Genomic DNA, 16612 nt, shown 5'->3' with positions numbered 1-16612 from the left:
CAGAGTTATTTTATTTGTAAAATCCACACAGTTCATGTCTTGGATCGTGAGCAAACAATGTATTACATAAGGGTGACATCAAAATGATGCAGTGCTTCAGGATTTCAGGATTGAGATACACTATACAATAAGCCTCAACATTAGCATTAGGTCTTTGTTGCAAACCATGAATGCTCATATGAAAGCAACTGGAATAAATTAAGAGGATTTTCTTATGAAAAATAAATTAAATTATGTATATTAATAATAATCCAGTCCCATGTATGTGTTTTATATAGTATAATGGATTTTCTTCATTATATATTCACCCTAACTGAATTTATGGTTCCCCTACTTTCATGAAGGGAATGAAAATAAAGCTAAACTAGTATATATATATATATATATATATAATTATATATATATAATTTCCAGCTTTGTTTAAGAATTAGATTTTCAGTATTATTAACATTTGCATACATTTTTCGCCAAATTTAAATCCTTATGATTTAAGGTGTCACATGAAAATAAATATATATATATATATATATATTACTTGGAGAAATGTTTTTGAAGGCATTATAATGATTTTGCACAGGATTTCAGTACTTGATAGATAAACCACATGGCATTTTTAGAGACAATGAATCAGACATTTTGTAGACAATTATATAAACCTGAAAATGTATGAAATCAACATGAATACAAAAACCACCTTTAATAGATCACAAATGTGCTTTAAACTATAATTAAATAATAAAAGATTTATCATCTCGGACATTTTTATTTGTGAATGACACAAGGAAACTTTTTTTTTATGTAGCTACCTAAGATTAATATTGGCGATAGCTGCGATGAAAGAGCTGGAGCGGAAGCCCGCGCCTCAGTGACGTTCATTCTCCATCAGGGATCTTTGTTTTGCATCGCTTCCCAATTTGCATTTGCTTCTCAGGTTTTCCATACGACGCTCCAGCCGCCGAAAAAGCCCCGAGAGCGCAGATAATTAGCCGCATTCCTCCGCGATCTCCAGCATTCCCGACGTTGGGAAATTTGGAGTAATTCGAGCAGGCGCGAGGTGAACGAAGGGAATTGCACGCGTTCGCCGCGCGTCCTCGCCATCCACTCGCGGAGACACGTGCGATAGAGGTAAACAGCGACAGATCCGCTCGACAAAACTCACCTCGCGCTATCGATTCAACAGCAGATACAACAGTTCATACAGCATGTCGGATGTATTACCATATAACGAGGACAAAATGACTCATTATGGCAACGACGGGGACGAGGAACACCTTTCCTTTACCTGCCGCCTCCAAGACACCAACAACTTTTTCGGTGGCAACCAGAATAAACGACCACCCAAGCTCGGGCAGATCGGGAGAAGCAAAAGAGGTAACGAACAAAGCCTTTGTTTATTACACGAACAAACAGTGTCGCAGATGATGCGAAATTCCATGTTGCGCTTCCCTATTATTCCTTTACGCACGAAAATAGCGCGTGTCGAATGATTTCACTAATCAGTTTCCTCGCGCTTTGAGCGTAAACTGACTGTTTCTGCTTCTCGAATAGGACGCATTGATGTATTGCGCCATTTCTGATGTATTAAAATTCATGGCAACATGGAATCTCCATCTTTGTGCTTGTGCGTGGCGAGAGACAATAGAGCATCTGTGAGCTGGTGTCTCATCATAACCCTGGTGTCTCTGTTCACTGACAGTCATTGAGGAAGACAACGATGGCCAGGCACTGGACAAGAGCACAGAGAAATCCTCCTCGGCGTGAACGGACCCAAAGACTCTTAACCTCTCTCTCTTGTGTAAATCCAAAGACAATCCCATCTGGCGACAAGCACACCACACATTCACCTCTCCATCTCCCAATCAACATTGTCCAGGGTTTACAGTGGGACTGACTGAGAGCGGCCTGGGGGCTTGAAGGAATACTGTGTTTTCCAAACCATTCTCCGAGATATGTGCAATGACAGGGTTTGGTCTCATTAAAGAGACGGACTCTCCTTTTAGTTTTTTTTCTAATGAAGCAATTTGTTAGACTGAGCTGAGCAAACAATACCATTAACATCAACCCAGTATCTTCCCGCTCAACCCAGTAGCCTACTGGTGGTGTTAATGGTATACTAGCAATGACAACTTTATCTTCCAGAGTGGACCTCTAAAGATGTTCCACTATGTATCTGTAAAAAAAGGCTATTTATTAAATCTTTGAATACATATTTTGCAGTGTTGAAGCCAGGTTGAGCAACCGTTTTTTATGGAACGACGACGAGAAGTGACTTTTGCTTTGGATAAATGTTTTGTATGTAGCTTAACTGTGATTCTCGTGATCTGCTTCGTTTCATTTCATTCACTTTGATGTTCGGTTCGATCTGGAATGTCAGTTTAAGGACAGTGACCTTATTATTGTAACGCATAATAACTGTAGATGTGCCAAATTTATCCTGACAAGAAACAAGTGTGCTTTCTTGGCGTGCACAGGTTTATTAATATTCGGTGGTCATGTTTACTGGGCTCTTGATGTATTCTTGTTATGCATGACGAACCTCAAGACCTCAAGAACTTCTTCTTGAATATATTATGTATTTATCTCACTGAACATTTCTACAGAATATCTGTTATAATAAAGATTTTGAGAAACATCCATAGAGACGCCGCTCTTTTTTTCCTCTCCTGACACATCCATAATGCTCCGTTTAGCCCGGTTTAATCTGTGCACGTGCTCCAATCCTGGGGACGTGACATTTCCGCCTCTGCCACGAGCTTTAAATGATTCATGGTTTGGGATGAGCAGTGTCAAAGCGCTGCATCTTAACAAGCCCAGTCCACTGAGGAATCACGCAGATATTATCTGCAGACTGTTGTTTTCAAGAGCTTCTCCTGCCAGTCTGAAGGTAACGGGCATTAAAAACACTGGCTGGATGGTGGACTGCCATGGAAACAGATTCAACCCTCCTGAAATGTCCATTGTGTCCAATAGGGAAACCACAGCAGAGGATCCAACAACGTGGAGGAACATTACATCTCACCAGATATATCATTCAGCTGTGTTCATAAATGATATTGTAACACTGTGGCACTAATGCAGCCCTGTATAGCAGGCTTGTCTTATACAAGTTATCCCAGTGCCTTTTACCTATTCAGCACTATGCCAAAATGATAAGGCGTACTAAGTTAGGCATTCGAGGACGGTTGGACACAGAGACATTTCCTAAAAGCAGTCTGAGGTTCTGCTAGAGTATATAGTTCAGATTGTGACATCATGCGTTTAAAAAATGTCACAAATACCAGGGAAGACTGTAGGATGTGGATCTCAGCCGAATAATGTCAGCTCACGTCAGAACGCATGATGTAAGGCACAAGGGAAGTCTGTGGTGTTTGGTGGCAAAGCCTGGTTTAGTAGAGACATGCAAATAATCTGGCTCCTGCTGCGATTTGCATTTTGTTTCGGATTCGGCGGGAGGCTCCGTGCTTGGGCTTCCTGGGAGTGCCCCACCAAAGACGATATGACTCACTCATGTTAAAATCAGAATGGGGAAATTTGGTGGTTGGGGTTGGAAATGGAAGCTATGGAAGGTTTCTGGAATTCTGAGACTACTCGAATTAGTCGAGTAAGAAAAGAGCTATTTGGAATGTTTGACCTGCTGACGTAGATTGTTCGGAGGCTGAAACCAACTTTCCCATTTGTTTTTATGCTAATTAAACTACTTTTTTTATCCACGTTTGTTATCTGTCGCCGTGAACAGTGCTAATCAGTCAGTATAACCACCAAAAAAAGTTTTAAAACAAAAGTTTTAAAGATTTTAAACAAGTCTTAAAAATGAAGTGAATAAATAATATAATAAACAATCATTTAATAAATAAATAAATGAGTTAATTTTATATATATATATATATATATATATATATATATATATATATATACAGAACAATAAGCCTATCTATTATTATCTAATTATCTATCTATACACATGCATACAATTTATATATATAAATATATATATATATATATATATATATATATACGCACACTATATATATATATATATATATATATATATATATTGTAATGCTAAATATATATATATATATATATATATATATATATATATATATATATTCAATAAATCAATCATATAACTAATATCTATAATAAAATGTATAAATTATACATATTAAGTAATTAATAATTAAATCATACCATATATCATATTGTGGAATGATTTAGATGATAAATCAATCATTATGTAAATAATATCTGTAATAAAAAAAATTTATATGTAAATATGTTAAACATTTCAGAATCTTTTCTGTAATATATATTCAATCCTAAAAGTTAAATTAACAATAATTAAATCGTACAATGTTAGATTGGGCAATGGTTGATATGATAAATCAATCATTATATAAATGATAATTATTATATTTATGTGTGTGTGTGTGTCTGTGTTAAATCGAAGTGAATAAATACTGTTTTAATTATTTCCAAATACTACAGTTCAATGCATTTAAAGCATTGTTATATCGTTAAATCACACAGTAGAGTATGTCATTGTATTTAAGTGATTGATAAGGTCAGATGTGTCTCATCAGTGTCACTGGAAGTCACAGTGAGTGCAGCGTGGATGTGTTTGGAGGACTGCGTGTGATTTGAGTCAGAGAGCCTCACTCAGTATGTACACCATGCACACACTGTTGGCTGACTGGACTGTTTCCATGGCTACCATCACAGGTTTCTGCTCTCTTTGCTACTGCAGAGTTGTCAGTGGCAGTGTACAAGAATGTTTCAGAGAGGGATTTCTGGTGCAGAGGCTTCAAAAGGGAAACATTCGGAACAATTGCAGTACGCATTTGTTTTTCGAATGCGAGATCTCTGTGGAAATCTTTCAGTGCTGCAGACCGCCAGTCTCTGCAAATGAAACTAAGATGGCAAAGATGATGTAACAGAGCTACAGCTGCTAATTAAAATATCAAAATCACACAGCGTTCCTCCTCCGATTGGCTTTCCACTGAGGATGATGTAACCCTATTGTGTAGTTCATAGGCTTCTGAGGAAAAGCATTTAAAATGCATCAGCCGTCCGCAGCTAAACGCATACCCCTAGCAAACGCTCCACTGCAGAAGCAAAGCTGCACAATACTAGAGGCCACTTCACAAGCGATTACATAGAGATCGTTTTCAGAGTGGGCTCTTTGTCTCTCGGTGGCTGTGGAAAAGCCCAGGGCAACATGCCTGGTTACTGTGTGAGTCAAGCTCTTGAATAAAATATGTTGGGCCAGATGGAAATCCACCATTGGTCGCTGGATTAGACCCACAGAAAGACTGTTAGCACATTCTCTCATTGAACTCCTGGTTTGAGATGAAGCACCTGAAGCATTACAACTTCATTTAGGAGGGTGAAGCAAAACACAAAGTGGTTTTACATCCCTTCAGTCCTTCAAATAGGAAGCATTCAGATTGGCGTATTTATATTGTAGTTATAATAAAGCAGTAAATGTCTGCATTAGAATGCTATTAGTGCAATTCTGTCATCTTGATCAACCTTCAGACCTCTTGAGACTGAAAAGGCAAACGTTTAGGCTTAGGCTATAGATGCTTACTGCAGCAAAGTAAGCATTTGGATGTGTTTGTGATGGCCAAGTTTTTACGTATAAAACTTATGATAGTGGAATGACAAATTACATGACAACTCACCTAATAAAGTATGTGAAAAATGAAATGTTTGAGTTCAGATTATTTTAGAATCGTATCTTTTATCTCAAAACCTCCACAAAGAAAACAAATAGTCCACTACAACGTACTCAGCCTAGCAACAAGACAAACACTGTAGCAATGATATAATAGATGTAATAGTTAAAAGGTTATTTGGGTAGCTGTAGCAGCACAGGTAGCCCTTTCAGTCCAAAGCTGCAAAGTGAACTTATGCTAAAAAACTGGAATATTGCATAAAACGTTTGCAAAGCACCAATGCTGCAACAGGGGGAAACTATTTGCCTCTTTTTTTTTTTTACCAGATAATGACAATAAATGATTATATTTACTATACCATCTCCTCTCAAACACTCTCCACATTTTACTTATGTTTTTGAAGTCAGTTCAGATGTTTTAAAATTTTCAGACCTAATATACCAATTTTCCAAAACAACAATCCAAACACAATCTTTTAATACAAATGCACATAATTTTTTTGTTGTGCATCAAGTTTTTTTTTTTTTAATGTAAATAAATATTTGCCTTAATTGAGTACATATATGTAGATAGAAATATGTGGATTGAAAATTTAGAACTACAGCATTCACACTATGAATGATGGCGAATATTAAGTGATATCTGATCGCTGGATGTTGTTTGAACCAATTAAATTAATTAAAAATACATAAAAATTGAATTAATTAAATAAAAAAAGGTCACACTTTATTTTAGGGTCCAATTCTCACTATTAACTAACCATTAACTATAACTTTTGCCTCAATTAACTCCTTATTTGCTGCTTATTAATAGTTTATAAGGTAGTTGTTAAGTTTAGGGTATTGGGTAGGATTATGGGTGTCATGCATTATATGTTTTTTATAAGCACTAATAAACAGCCAATATGTTAATAATAGACATGCTAATAAGCAAGTAGTTATTAGTGTGAATTGGACCCTATACTAAAGTGTTACCCTACAATAATAGTATGCAAAAATGATATAATAAAAATATGGTTATAAATGATAATAAAATTATAAACCAATAAGTTGCCTCGTGTTGCTTTAGGTTGTTTTAATGTGCACATCATGGTTGAGCATTTCAGCTCACTAGGAAGAGAAGGTGAAAATACTAGCTCAAAGATTGTGGACTGCTGTGTTGCATATACGTGTCGTCAGCTGTATTTGAAAACAGAAATATGTATTGGTGAACTGAAAACTGTGTCAGTAGCGATCAAGCATTTCTCAGGTTGCCATGGACACTTGCACGGATCATCATTATGAATAGCAAAGATGAAAAGACAAGGTTTTCCCTCTTAGCCTCAAGTTACAAAATACTTTGGGGAAGAAAATAACATCTCGCAACAAAACCTGATGTAATCTTTAGAGACGAGCAGAATGCGACCACCAGTCAGTCTATTCAACAAGAGAACAAACCAGAATCAATTACTCATTTAAACTAACGAAGAGCCGGCCAGAGCACAATTAAAAGCTGACTCTTGCTATCTTGATAATGAAAGAGTGAAATAGTTAATAATCAGTACAAAAATAAAAAGTGAGCTTATAATAAAAATGTAGGTCTAAATGTAGAAACAGATCATTTACATTTTGTTCAAATTGTGCTGCTGTAATAATGCAGCATAGCTTGCTATCTTTAACTTTGATAATACTTATATCAATGGTTTTGATTGATTTGAGTGAATAGCTTATGTAACCCTTTTTTCTTGTTATTAATTTACAACACTGAGCTGAATAAAAAGCCTATTTTTCTCGTTTGAACACATTATTAGGGCCTTGATGCTTGGATTTTGTTACTTTTCTTATTTTGTGCTCCACAGATGAAAGTCCAAATGCAGAGAGAGCAGAACAACAGACATTAACTCTTATTTTAAATATATAATGTCTCATTCTAGTAAATTCTTCTCGTCTGTGAAAGTGTTGGAGAGGTGTGGGGCAGCATCTACAGGCAGTGAAGAGAACTTACACTTGATCATTGCATTAAAGCATTTGACTGATCTGAGGAAGAATATTCTGTAACACCGTTTAAAAAGCCTCTTCAGTTTTGAGACATGCTGAGATTTAGAATATGACCAACATGAAAAATACAAGAACATATAGTATATATACAGATTCTTCAGATACATGCAAAAAATAATAAGCAAATCTTTGTTAGGGGTCCCTTTCAGTACGTTCATAAAACCCCCAAAATGACTCCCAACCTGACAAAATGACACACACATATATATATATATATATATATATATACATATTTCAATTTATCAAATTTACAATAGAAAATAAGCTATTTAGCCTACTAATAATAGAAGCCTTCTGTACAGAAATAAAGTAATCAAATGTAAAAATAAAACATATATAGCCTTCACTGTATGATTTAAATATGCAATATCTCTTATTAAAGTTACTTAAGTTATTCCGTGAAGAGCAGTGACTGATTTCTCTCATTTGGTTAACATTATATGACAGAGACAGCAGCAGGGTAATTAGGCTGCTGTCACTTTAAGATCTAATATACTGACAAGCATTCTATTACTTTTTTTTTTTAAAAGTGAAAACTTGCCAAGACCGACATTTTGGCATGTTCCTTTCATTATTGGGTATATCTCACTTCAAATTTACATATCAATCAACCATCAGAGTGCTCTGCAAAGACATCAAAAGGTACTCTGCCATATGTAAAAGCCTACATTGGATGGGTAGAGTATATATATATATATATATATATATATATATATATATATATATATATATATATATATATATATATATATATATATATATATATATATATATTATTACACAGGTATCCCTAATATAAATATACAGCTTGCACAATACACTGTATTACACTCAGAAGATGTGTATTTAACTGTTCAAGAAGAACCTTTCGTTTCACGTCATGCGTGTTGTCCTTAGCGGAACGTTTAAGAGGAATCAAGTACAGACGAGTCTGTTTCCGGCCGGAGGTGTGAGTGTCGCACCCCACAATCAGCGAGGACAGATACACTCTATTGTATGAAGTTGTTGCGTTCAGTTCTTTTTCGTTTAATTTGATAAAGTTTTTTTATGTGCAGTTAGATTTAACAGTCTGTTGTTAAATAATCGAAGCCCGTTTTTAAGGACAAACATTTTATTTACAATTAAAGCCATGGCATCAGACTCGTGGGCTCAGGCCGTCGATGAACAAGAAGCTGCGGCGGAGTCGGTGGGTTCAACCCTCAAACATAACAATCAGAGAAAGTTGAAGAAGTCAATCAAACATTTAACTACCCACAGTAACTCGTCCGTGTCCGAACTGTAAAGTTGTTGTTTCGTAGTAACGCTACGTCGCTTGCCAAGTTATGTCTAATGTGTGTAAGTTACATGTTTGTGTATTTATGGTTTCACTTTGATTTACAGATAGGCAGCTTGAAAATAAATGAAAAAGATGACCAGCTGAAAGCTGCAGCAAATGGTGAGAAGAAATTCCTCTTAAAACTTGCATGGCCTGCAAAGTTAGATTTGTATTGTTGTGGTTTCTCATCATAAATGATGTTGGTTTCGTGCCCCCCCCCCCCCTCCTTTTTATTAAAAAGGTGCAAAGACTGAAGGCAACGGAGAGAAGACGGAGGACGAGGATAAAGGTGACACTCACAGCAGAATCAGTCTGTTTTCTTCAGTGTTTGTTCTCCACGTGAGAGTTGACTAAATCTGCTCTGAGTTGCAGATGACAAGGCGGCACAGTCTCTGCTGAACAAACTGATCCGCAGTAATCTGGTGGACACGAGCAGTCAAGTGGAGGTCCTTCAGAGGGACCCGAGCTCTCCGCTGTACTCCGTCAAGTCATTTGAGGAGCTGCGACTGTGAGTCCTGATTGTATTCTAGCTTTAACAGTGGTCAGGCTAGCATGATCATGTTTGTCTTGTGCTATGAAATTATGCATGACATTTTCCTCTGGTTTACTAGTTATCTTGATTTATTTTTTGTGGCCAGGAAGCCTCAGCTGTTGCAGGGAGTGTATGCCATGGGTTTCAACAGGCCCTCTAAAATCCAGGAGACCGCATTGCCCATGATGCTAGCAGAACCGTACGTTTGTTAACCTTTTCTTCTCCAATTTAATGCAGTCCCAAAAGAAATTCAATTACTTTTTTTTTTTTTTTTGGAGGGTGGCTAGAACAAATTTTTGTAGCAGTAATTTTACAGAATTTTGTGGAAGATTTGCAGTGTTATAATTAAGAACACATTATGTACAAACATTCACACATGCATGTCACAGAAAATATTTAAAATTCTCAAATATTCAATATCAAATTCTGACACAATTTAAATACATTTTCTCATTTTTCTCATTCTCACATTTTTGTTTTTGTTATTAAGACAACTGATTGTGCTGAAATTTAATATAATTTAATTCAATATAACACACTGCATGGTCTTTACTGTATGAATTAAATATACTGATCTTAATTAAAGCGAATAGAGTCAAGAGCAAAAATGAATGAATGAAAGAAATGTCTGAAATATTAGTCTGCTGTATGACCTAGTGCTAGGATCCAATACATTGATGCACATCAAGATTTTTTCATAAACTGTTTGCGAATACTAATGTCAAAATGCCCTTCCTGGCATAACTTTGTGTGCATTCATGTGTCGTATGTGCACCACATTATGAGCTTTTGACATCAAGCATGTTCTGTGCCTTTTCTCGTCCATGCATTTGTTTTTCAGACTAATATGTCAGACTTTTAGTGCAGTGTTTTTATAAAACTATCATTTTGTGTTCAAATGGCGAATTATGCAGGGGTCCAGAAAGTGCGTCATTATGCTGAACACTGAATTGTGAATAACTGGAGGGACTGTTAATGAGGATTTTGAACACATCTTATCCTGTCCAGTCCACAGAATCTGATCGCTCAGTCTCAGTCAGGCACGGGTAAAACGGCTGCCTTTGTGCTGGCCATGTTAAGTCACGTGGACCCTGAAAACAAATGGCCTCAGGTATGAAACGCATCGGAGTCAGTGAATGTAATGCATGGAAATAATTCGGCTCTGATGTCACTCTAACTCTGTGTGTCCAGTGTCTGTGTGTGTCCCCCACATACGAGCTCGCCCTCCAGACAGGCAAGGTCATCGAGCAGATGGGCAAATTTTACCCTGAAGTCCAACTGGTGTATGCCATCAGAGGAAACAAATGTAAGAGTTCTCTAGTAACACACTATCTGAAACTTGTAGATGACTGCATATTTTCTTGACTTTCAGATTTGTAATGGTTGAGATCACTATCAAAGGTTTATTACATGTTTGTTACACAGGAGAAGCTTGTAATTGTGTATGTTATGATGTGGTGTTTGGTCCAGTGGAGCGGGGAACACGGTTACAGGAACAGATCGTGATTGGCACTCCTGGTACTGTTATGGATTGGTGCCAGAAGCTTAAATTCATCGACCCCAGGAAGATCAAGGTGTTCGTCCTGGATGAAGCTGATGTCATGATCGCCACACAGGGCCATCAAGACCAGAGCATTCGTATCCAGAGGTGCTGGACTTCTCTGTTTGCTGAAAGTCTACTTGGACCACATTGAACATCCATGCATTTATTATTATTATTAATCTTTATATATATATGTATATATGTATGTATGTGTGTGTGTGTATATATATATATGTGTATATATGTTATGACAAAATGGATAAAATTTTATGTGGTGTTCTGGACTTATGGGTCAAATATAGTGCCATTTAATATATTTTATATTAAATAATTTAATACAAATTTATCAGAAATAGTGGTAAGCAATTGAAGTCATGAAACATTAAAAATGTAATTAATCTTCTTAAAAAATATTTTAAATAAATTTTTAATGGAGTAAATTAAGTTGAGGAGTCTATTCTATGAACTCCCATCCAAAAAATCTGGAATTGAACACCCCTAGGTAAGTGGACCGTCCTACTTTTCCATCCAAAATTTGCTTTTCCACATTTTGTGCATCATGGAAATCATAGGGCCCTACAAATGCTGAAGATTTTTTTTCTTCCCCCATTTCAAATTTTCAATCAAATTGCAATATTGAAATTGTTTCACTAGTGATCTTTTAATTTTGGGACCCTTCTGTTGCAATCTAGTAAATGGAGGATGCTTTGTATATTGTTCTTAATTAGTTCAGAGCATTAGAAAGAAATTTGTGTTTTTGAATTGCAGCATTACAATATTACAACCTGTTGTTCTTGCTTTTTTACAGGATGCTTCCTAAAACTTGCCAGATGCTGCTGTTCTCGGCCACATTTGAAGACACCGTGTGGAACTTTGCAAAGCGGATCGTTCCCGACCCCAACATCATTAAACTGAAGCGCGAGGAGGAAACTCTGGACACCATCAAGCAGTACTACGTCATCTGCAACAGCAAGGAGGAGAAATTCCAGGCTTTGTGCAACATTTATGGAGCCATTACTATCGCACAGGCTATGATCTTCTGCCACGTAAGTAACAATATCATTTGTTCGGAGTACAACTTTAAATCCCCTAAAGATGTAGTAATACATGGACGCTCTGCCGTCACAGACCAGGAAAACCGCGGGGTGGCTGGCAGGAGAGCTGTCCAGAGAAGGCCACCAGGTGGCGCTCCTTAGTGGAGAGATGCAGGTGGAACAGAGGGCAGCGGTCATCGAACGTTTCCGTGATGGCAAGGAGAAAGTTCTGGTTACCACTAATGTCTGTGCTAGAGGTATGTCGGCTGTCTGTCATTTTAGCTTCATTCATCTTCATGAGCAGATTTTGCCTAATGGATTCTTTTTCCAAATGCCGCTTCTGTCAGGTATTGATGTGGAGCAAGTTTCAGTCGTTATCAACTTTGATCTGCCAGTGGACAAGGATGGAAACCCTGACAATGAGACGTATTTGCATAGAATCGGACGTACTGGGCGATTCGGCAAGAGGGGGTTGGCAATCAACATGGTGGACAGCAGATTTAGCATGAACATCCTCAACCGCATCCAGGAGCACTTCAGTAAGACAAACCCTTATGTCTTATAACAAACCCATCAATGTCCTGGAGTAAGCTCTATCAGCAGAGTCAGGGACATTCTGGTGATTATTAGTAGGAAACGGTGCCTTATAGTTCCTCATTTTCTGAAGCACAAAAATATACAAACAAATATTTGTGAAAATAAGTACAATGATTCATAATGTGTATGAGGCAAGGCACCACAGTGGAACGAAATACCATAGTTTTTGAAAGTGCACAAGGCTGACATCTACGTATTAGGGATGGGACGATAACCGGTTTTATTGATAACTGTGATAAAATGTGCTGAAGGTTAGTAATATCGTTTAAAAATGAATTATCATTAAAACCGTGTTTGATTATCGCGGTTTTAATAACTCCCTATTAAATCATGTCCAGCCAGCAACAGTCTGACGCAAGCGCAGCGCACAATGTTTTTTTTGGTTTTTTTCGAGAAGGAATGGCGAAAGTCAGTGACTTTTCTATGCTTTTCTATGCTTCTACACTTTTCATTGTAAGGATGGAAATGCCACAGAATTTAATCTTTCTTTAAATTAAGTGCATAGAGTTGCTTGTTTTATTAGTTGTTTGTTGATTATTAAATATAAAACTTGCTGAAATGTTTTCAGTGTGAGCATCAACTATTTTTGAACACTTTCATCTCGTTTCAACAAAACCGTGATAATATTGATAATCGTGATAATTTTAGTCACTATAATCGTGATATTAAATTTTCATACCGTCCCATCCCTACTACGTATTCCTCACTAAAGCCGGACTCAGTCTACTGTGTTTTTAAATCATAACCAATTATAAAATCTAGTTTCAATAGATCTTCACAGAATTTTCATCTCAAAATCCCAAACATGCATGCAATAAAATATTTGAATCACAGTATAGCACACTGCAAAATAAAATAAAGTGTCCCTATTATGGATTTTTGAAAATGTCCTTTCATGCAGTGTGTAACCGCTCTAAGTGAATGAAAACATCCTGCAAAGTTTTACATCTGAAAGTGCACCGTGGATAAAGAGTCTATTAAAAGAGAGAGTCGTTGGAGCGGTAAAAATAGCGGTTTCACCAGTAACACTGTAAAACAAAGCAGCACTGCGCTCACAAACACTGCTTTATCATCCATTACAGACATGATGACATGAAATGAGACCAAGCTGACCAATCACCGCAGATTAGTGTCACGCAAAGGAGGGGGTTGGAAAAAGTAATTGTTGAGCAAATCGTTTGGGAGTCATTCAGCAAGTAAGGTAAAAAAAAATGCATATTTAAGACAATGAAAGTGTTTTTTGACATTGCATGCATGTCAACCTGTTGTTGGGACTCCCAAAACAAAAATATGAACCTTTCATTAGGGGCACTTTAAAGTTTACATTGCCAGAGGATGCACCTCACCTGATCTCACTTCAGCTTACATTAGCAGATTGTGAATTGCATTTCAACAGCTAATGTTTACTAGCAGCTAATTTGTTAGCTAGTGCACTAGCAGTTTTCAACTCTCACCCGGTACATTCAAAACTGAGGCGGTGTCTCCTTAGTTCTTCTCTTTGTCAGTATGGATTTGGTGCGTTTTCAAGGTCAAGTGATTAGGGATTCAAATCGATACGAATATGATGATTCAAATCGATTGATGTTAAATCACAATACATTTGGGGGTGAGTGTTTATATGAATATCTCTGAGGGTAACTTACTGTCTTTAGAAAAGTTTAGATATTTTCATCTCATCTCTGTATAATGCATTATAAAGCGTTTGTAAGGGCTGTGCTGCTTTGTTTACAGTGGTAACCAAGGAAACGCTCTATTACTGCTGTTCCATAAGCGCCACCTGCTGTCAGAAAGTGAATCTGCGTCTCATTCAGCCCATCAGCTGTATTTGTTTCATGCTGAGGTTTTATGTAGTATGATTTCACAAAACTAAAGTCAGAGCATTCTGATTTTGTTTTTTAAATTTCAAATTATACAATCTAATTTAGATTTAAAAAAAATTCGATTGTGATTCAAATGCACAGGTTTCCTCTAATTTTGAATGGAGAGCCGAAGGCAAAGCCTTTGTTTATATATGAAGAGATAATTTGTGTCTTATTTACTTGATTAGATTTGGGTTTTTTTGTTTAAAAATTTCAGTTCAGTTTTATGACTTTCACAAAAAAACGTGCAGCATTTTGTCAATACAATAATAAATGGACACCTTTTCATTTATAATTTGTCATCTAATTTTGCTAAAAAAAAAAAACTGGGACAAACGGACAAAAACTCATGTAGTGTGATGCTGTGACATCCTTTTTTATTTTCTCTATATTATGGTTTCAACTCTCGCTCGCTCGCTCGCTCTCTCTGATGGTTCAGTTTTCTGTGATCAGCATATCACTGTTACTCCTGATAGAACTTTTGATCTGGGACAATTCCATTATTTAACTCGTATCCATACTTCTATTTATTGCCATGGTTCTGAATGTGGGTTAATTCAATTTGTTTTCTGTTACAGATAAAAAAATCGAGAAGCTGGACACCGATGATTTGGATGAAATTGAGAAAATCGCCAACTGAGCGGCTGTCTTTGTTCTTCTAATAGGAACGTGCTCGCGCTAGGTTTTAAATCAGAGGCTGGAAGCAGAGCTGTGCCAGAGAGGATGTTTACATGTGGAGCAGTTTTATCTCCGATGGCGTTTTTATAGGTTTTGCTTAAACTCATTTCACTCTTTGTACTTCTTAATAAATTTTGAATGTCTTAACGTCACATGTATGAGAATGCTACAAGAGGAGTCTGGGATAGTGGCACGAGGAATATGCCTTTCGATATATCAAAAATTTCATCATGAACTTTTTGCATAGATTTTAACAGCCTGCATTCAAGCAAAGTGTGTGGAAAAAATTACATTGACTGTTATATTGATTTCTAGCATGGGACTCCAAACCAAGGACTCGTATTGTCGTAATTGCTCAGAGATTCGATTTTTGTGAAACGAGCTGAGTTTTTGAGCACTACATTTGATTTTGTGTGTCCCTCCAAACGAGGAGTCAAAATGCAGGATTTATTTCATATAATGAGAGATTGTTCTTATTGTGTTCTTCATTAATACTCAATACCTCATGACATTGCTATAGAAGGGATGCTGGCAGTAATTGGCTTGGAATTAAATCGAAACCATTGCCAAAGTCTTTTTAATGGTATAAAATTATGCAAAAGCCAAAGATTTGTGCCTCCATTGGATTCTCCAGTATTTAACATGGAATAACACAAAACGTATCTATTCATCATGTACTAATATTGTCATACATATTTAATAAGTACAAAGAGTAAAAACTGTTGTTTTATTTAACAGATGCGTCACAGCATTCGTTGAAGGGTGCTCTGGAGCGGAAGCATTATTGGTGTTCCTAGTAACCGAGTGCACTGTATTGGAAATGATCAGGTTCAAGTGCATGAATACACCGCAAAAGGCTGTGCCACATTCCCATTCGCAACTGCCTTAAATATGTAAAAGGCAGATGCGAAAGCGTCCTCTACAATCTCACTGTATTCTTCAGGGTAGCTTTAGCAAATGACTTTCATATTACAGGATGTTTTATTTGAACCACTCTAAACTCAAACGACACTGCACTTGGCTCTTTTACTTATGCATTGGAGTAGACATATTTTATTCTTTGGTATGAGAGTAGTGAGGCTGGGGTAAAATGTGTCAGTCGCTTCTTTGAAGGGAAGACTTTTCTTGATAAAGAAATACTAGATTGAATATATATCTCCTGTTGCCTTGTTCATTTTCTCAGTTTGGTTCAAGCTGTCAGTCATACCTGTTACAACGATATTAAATACAGGGTTTTATTTTTTTGGGCTTTTTTTTTCTTGCAAAGAAAATGTATGTGAAAATCTATGATTAAACTAAAGGACTGTCTAGAAACCATCACTTTATCTACTGTCGCATCA

The 16612-nt window shown here is 36.7% G+C and overlaps 3 protein-coding genes across 3 annotated transcripts in view; 2 read left to right on the top strand and 1 right to left on the bottom strand.

Moving 5' to 3' along the window:
- The window catches only part of LOC132119277 (calcium/calmodulin-dependent protein kinase type 1-like), a 497060-nt gene that overhangs the window by 317236 nt on the left and 163212 nt on the right, over positions 1 to 16612 (bottom strand). The gene's annotated exons all lie outside the window — the stretch shown is intronic.
- On the top strand, positions 830 to 2633 carry LOC132118989 (calcium/calmodulin-dependent protein kinase II inhibitor 2-like). The gene is made up of 2 exons (XM_059528733.1): positions 830 to 1371; positions 1697 to 2633. The coding sequence occupies exons 1-2, from the start codon at positions 1203 to 1205 to the stop codon at positions 1759 to 1761; spliced, it is 234 nt and encodes a 77-aa protein (XP_059384716.1). The 5' UTR covers positions 830 to 1202; the 3' UTR covers positions 1762 to 2633.
- On the top strand, positions 8636 to 15419 carry ddx19b (DEAD-box helicase 19b). Its single transcript, XM_059529081.1, has 12 exons — positions 8636 to 8900; positions 9095 to 9149; positions 9271 to 9318; positions 9402 to 9537; positions 9668 to 9760; positions 10570 to 10672; positions 10753 to 10867; positions 11032 to 11209; positions 11913 to 12150; positions 12233 to 12395; positions 12486 to 12677; positions 15173 to 15419. Exons 1-12 carry the CDS (start codon positions 8844 to 8846, stop codon positions 15232 to 15234), a joined length of 1440 nt encoding a protein of 479 aa, XP_059385064.1. The 5' UTR covers positions 8636 to 8843; the 3' UTR covers positions 15235 to 15419.

The sequence above is a fragment of the Carassius carassius genome, chromosome 38 (assembly GCF_963082965.1).
Source record: "Carassius carassius chromosome 38, fCarCar2.1, whole genome shotgun sequence".
Classification (NCBI taxonomy): Eukaryota; Metazoa; Chordata; class Actinopteri; order Cypriniformes; family Cyprinidae; genus Carassius; species Carassius carassius.
The sequence above is the reverse complement of the archived record's forward strand: the minus strand, read 5'-3'. Positions and strand labels throughout refer to the sequence as shown.

What these genes read in the sequence shown, in the direction of transcription:
- LOC132118989 (XM_059528733.1), top strand. Translation starts at nt 1,203, where the DNA reads ATGTCGGATGTATTACCATATAACGAGGACAAAATGACTCATTATGGC. An exon ending in GATCGGGAGAAGCAAAAGAG is followed by an intron (nt 1,372 to 1,696) that starts GTAACGAACAAA and finishes GTTCACTGACAG; the next exon opens with TCATTGAGGAAGACAACGAT.
- ddx19b (XM_059529081.1), top strand. Translation starts at nt 8,844, where the DNA reads ATGGCATCAGACTCGTGGGCTCAGGCCGTCGATGAACAAGAAGCTGCG. An exon ending in GCTGAAAGCTGCAGCAAATG is followed by an intron (nt 9,150 to 9,270) that starts GTGAGAAGAAAT and finishes TTTATTAAAAAG; the next exon opens with GTGCAAAGACTGAAGGCAAC. An exon ending in TGCCATCAGAGGAAACAAAT is followed by an intron (nt 10,868 to 11,031) that starts GTAAGAGTTCTC and finishes TGTTTGGTCCAG; the next exon opens with TGGAGCGGGGAACACGGTTA.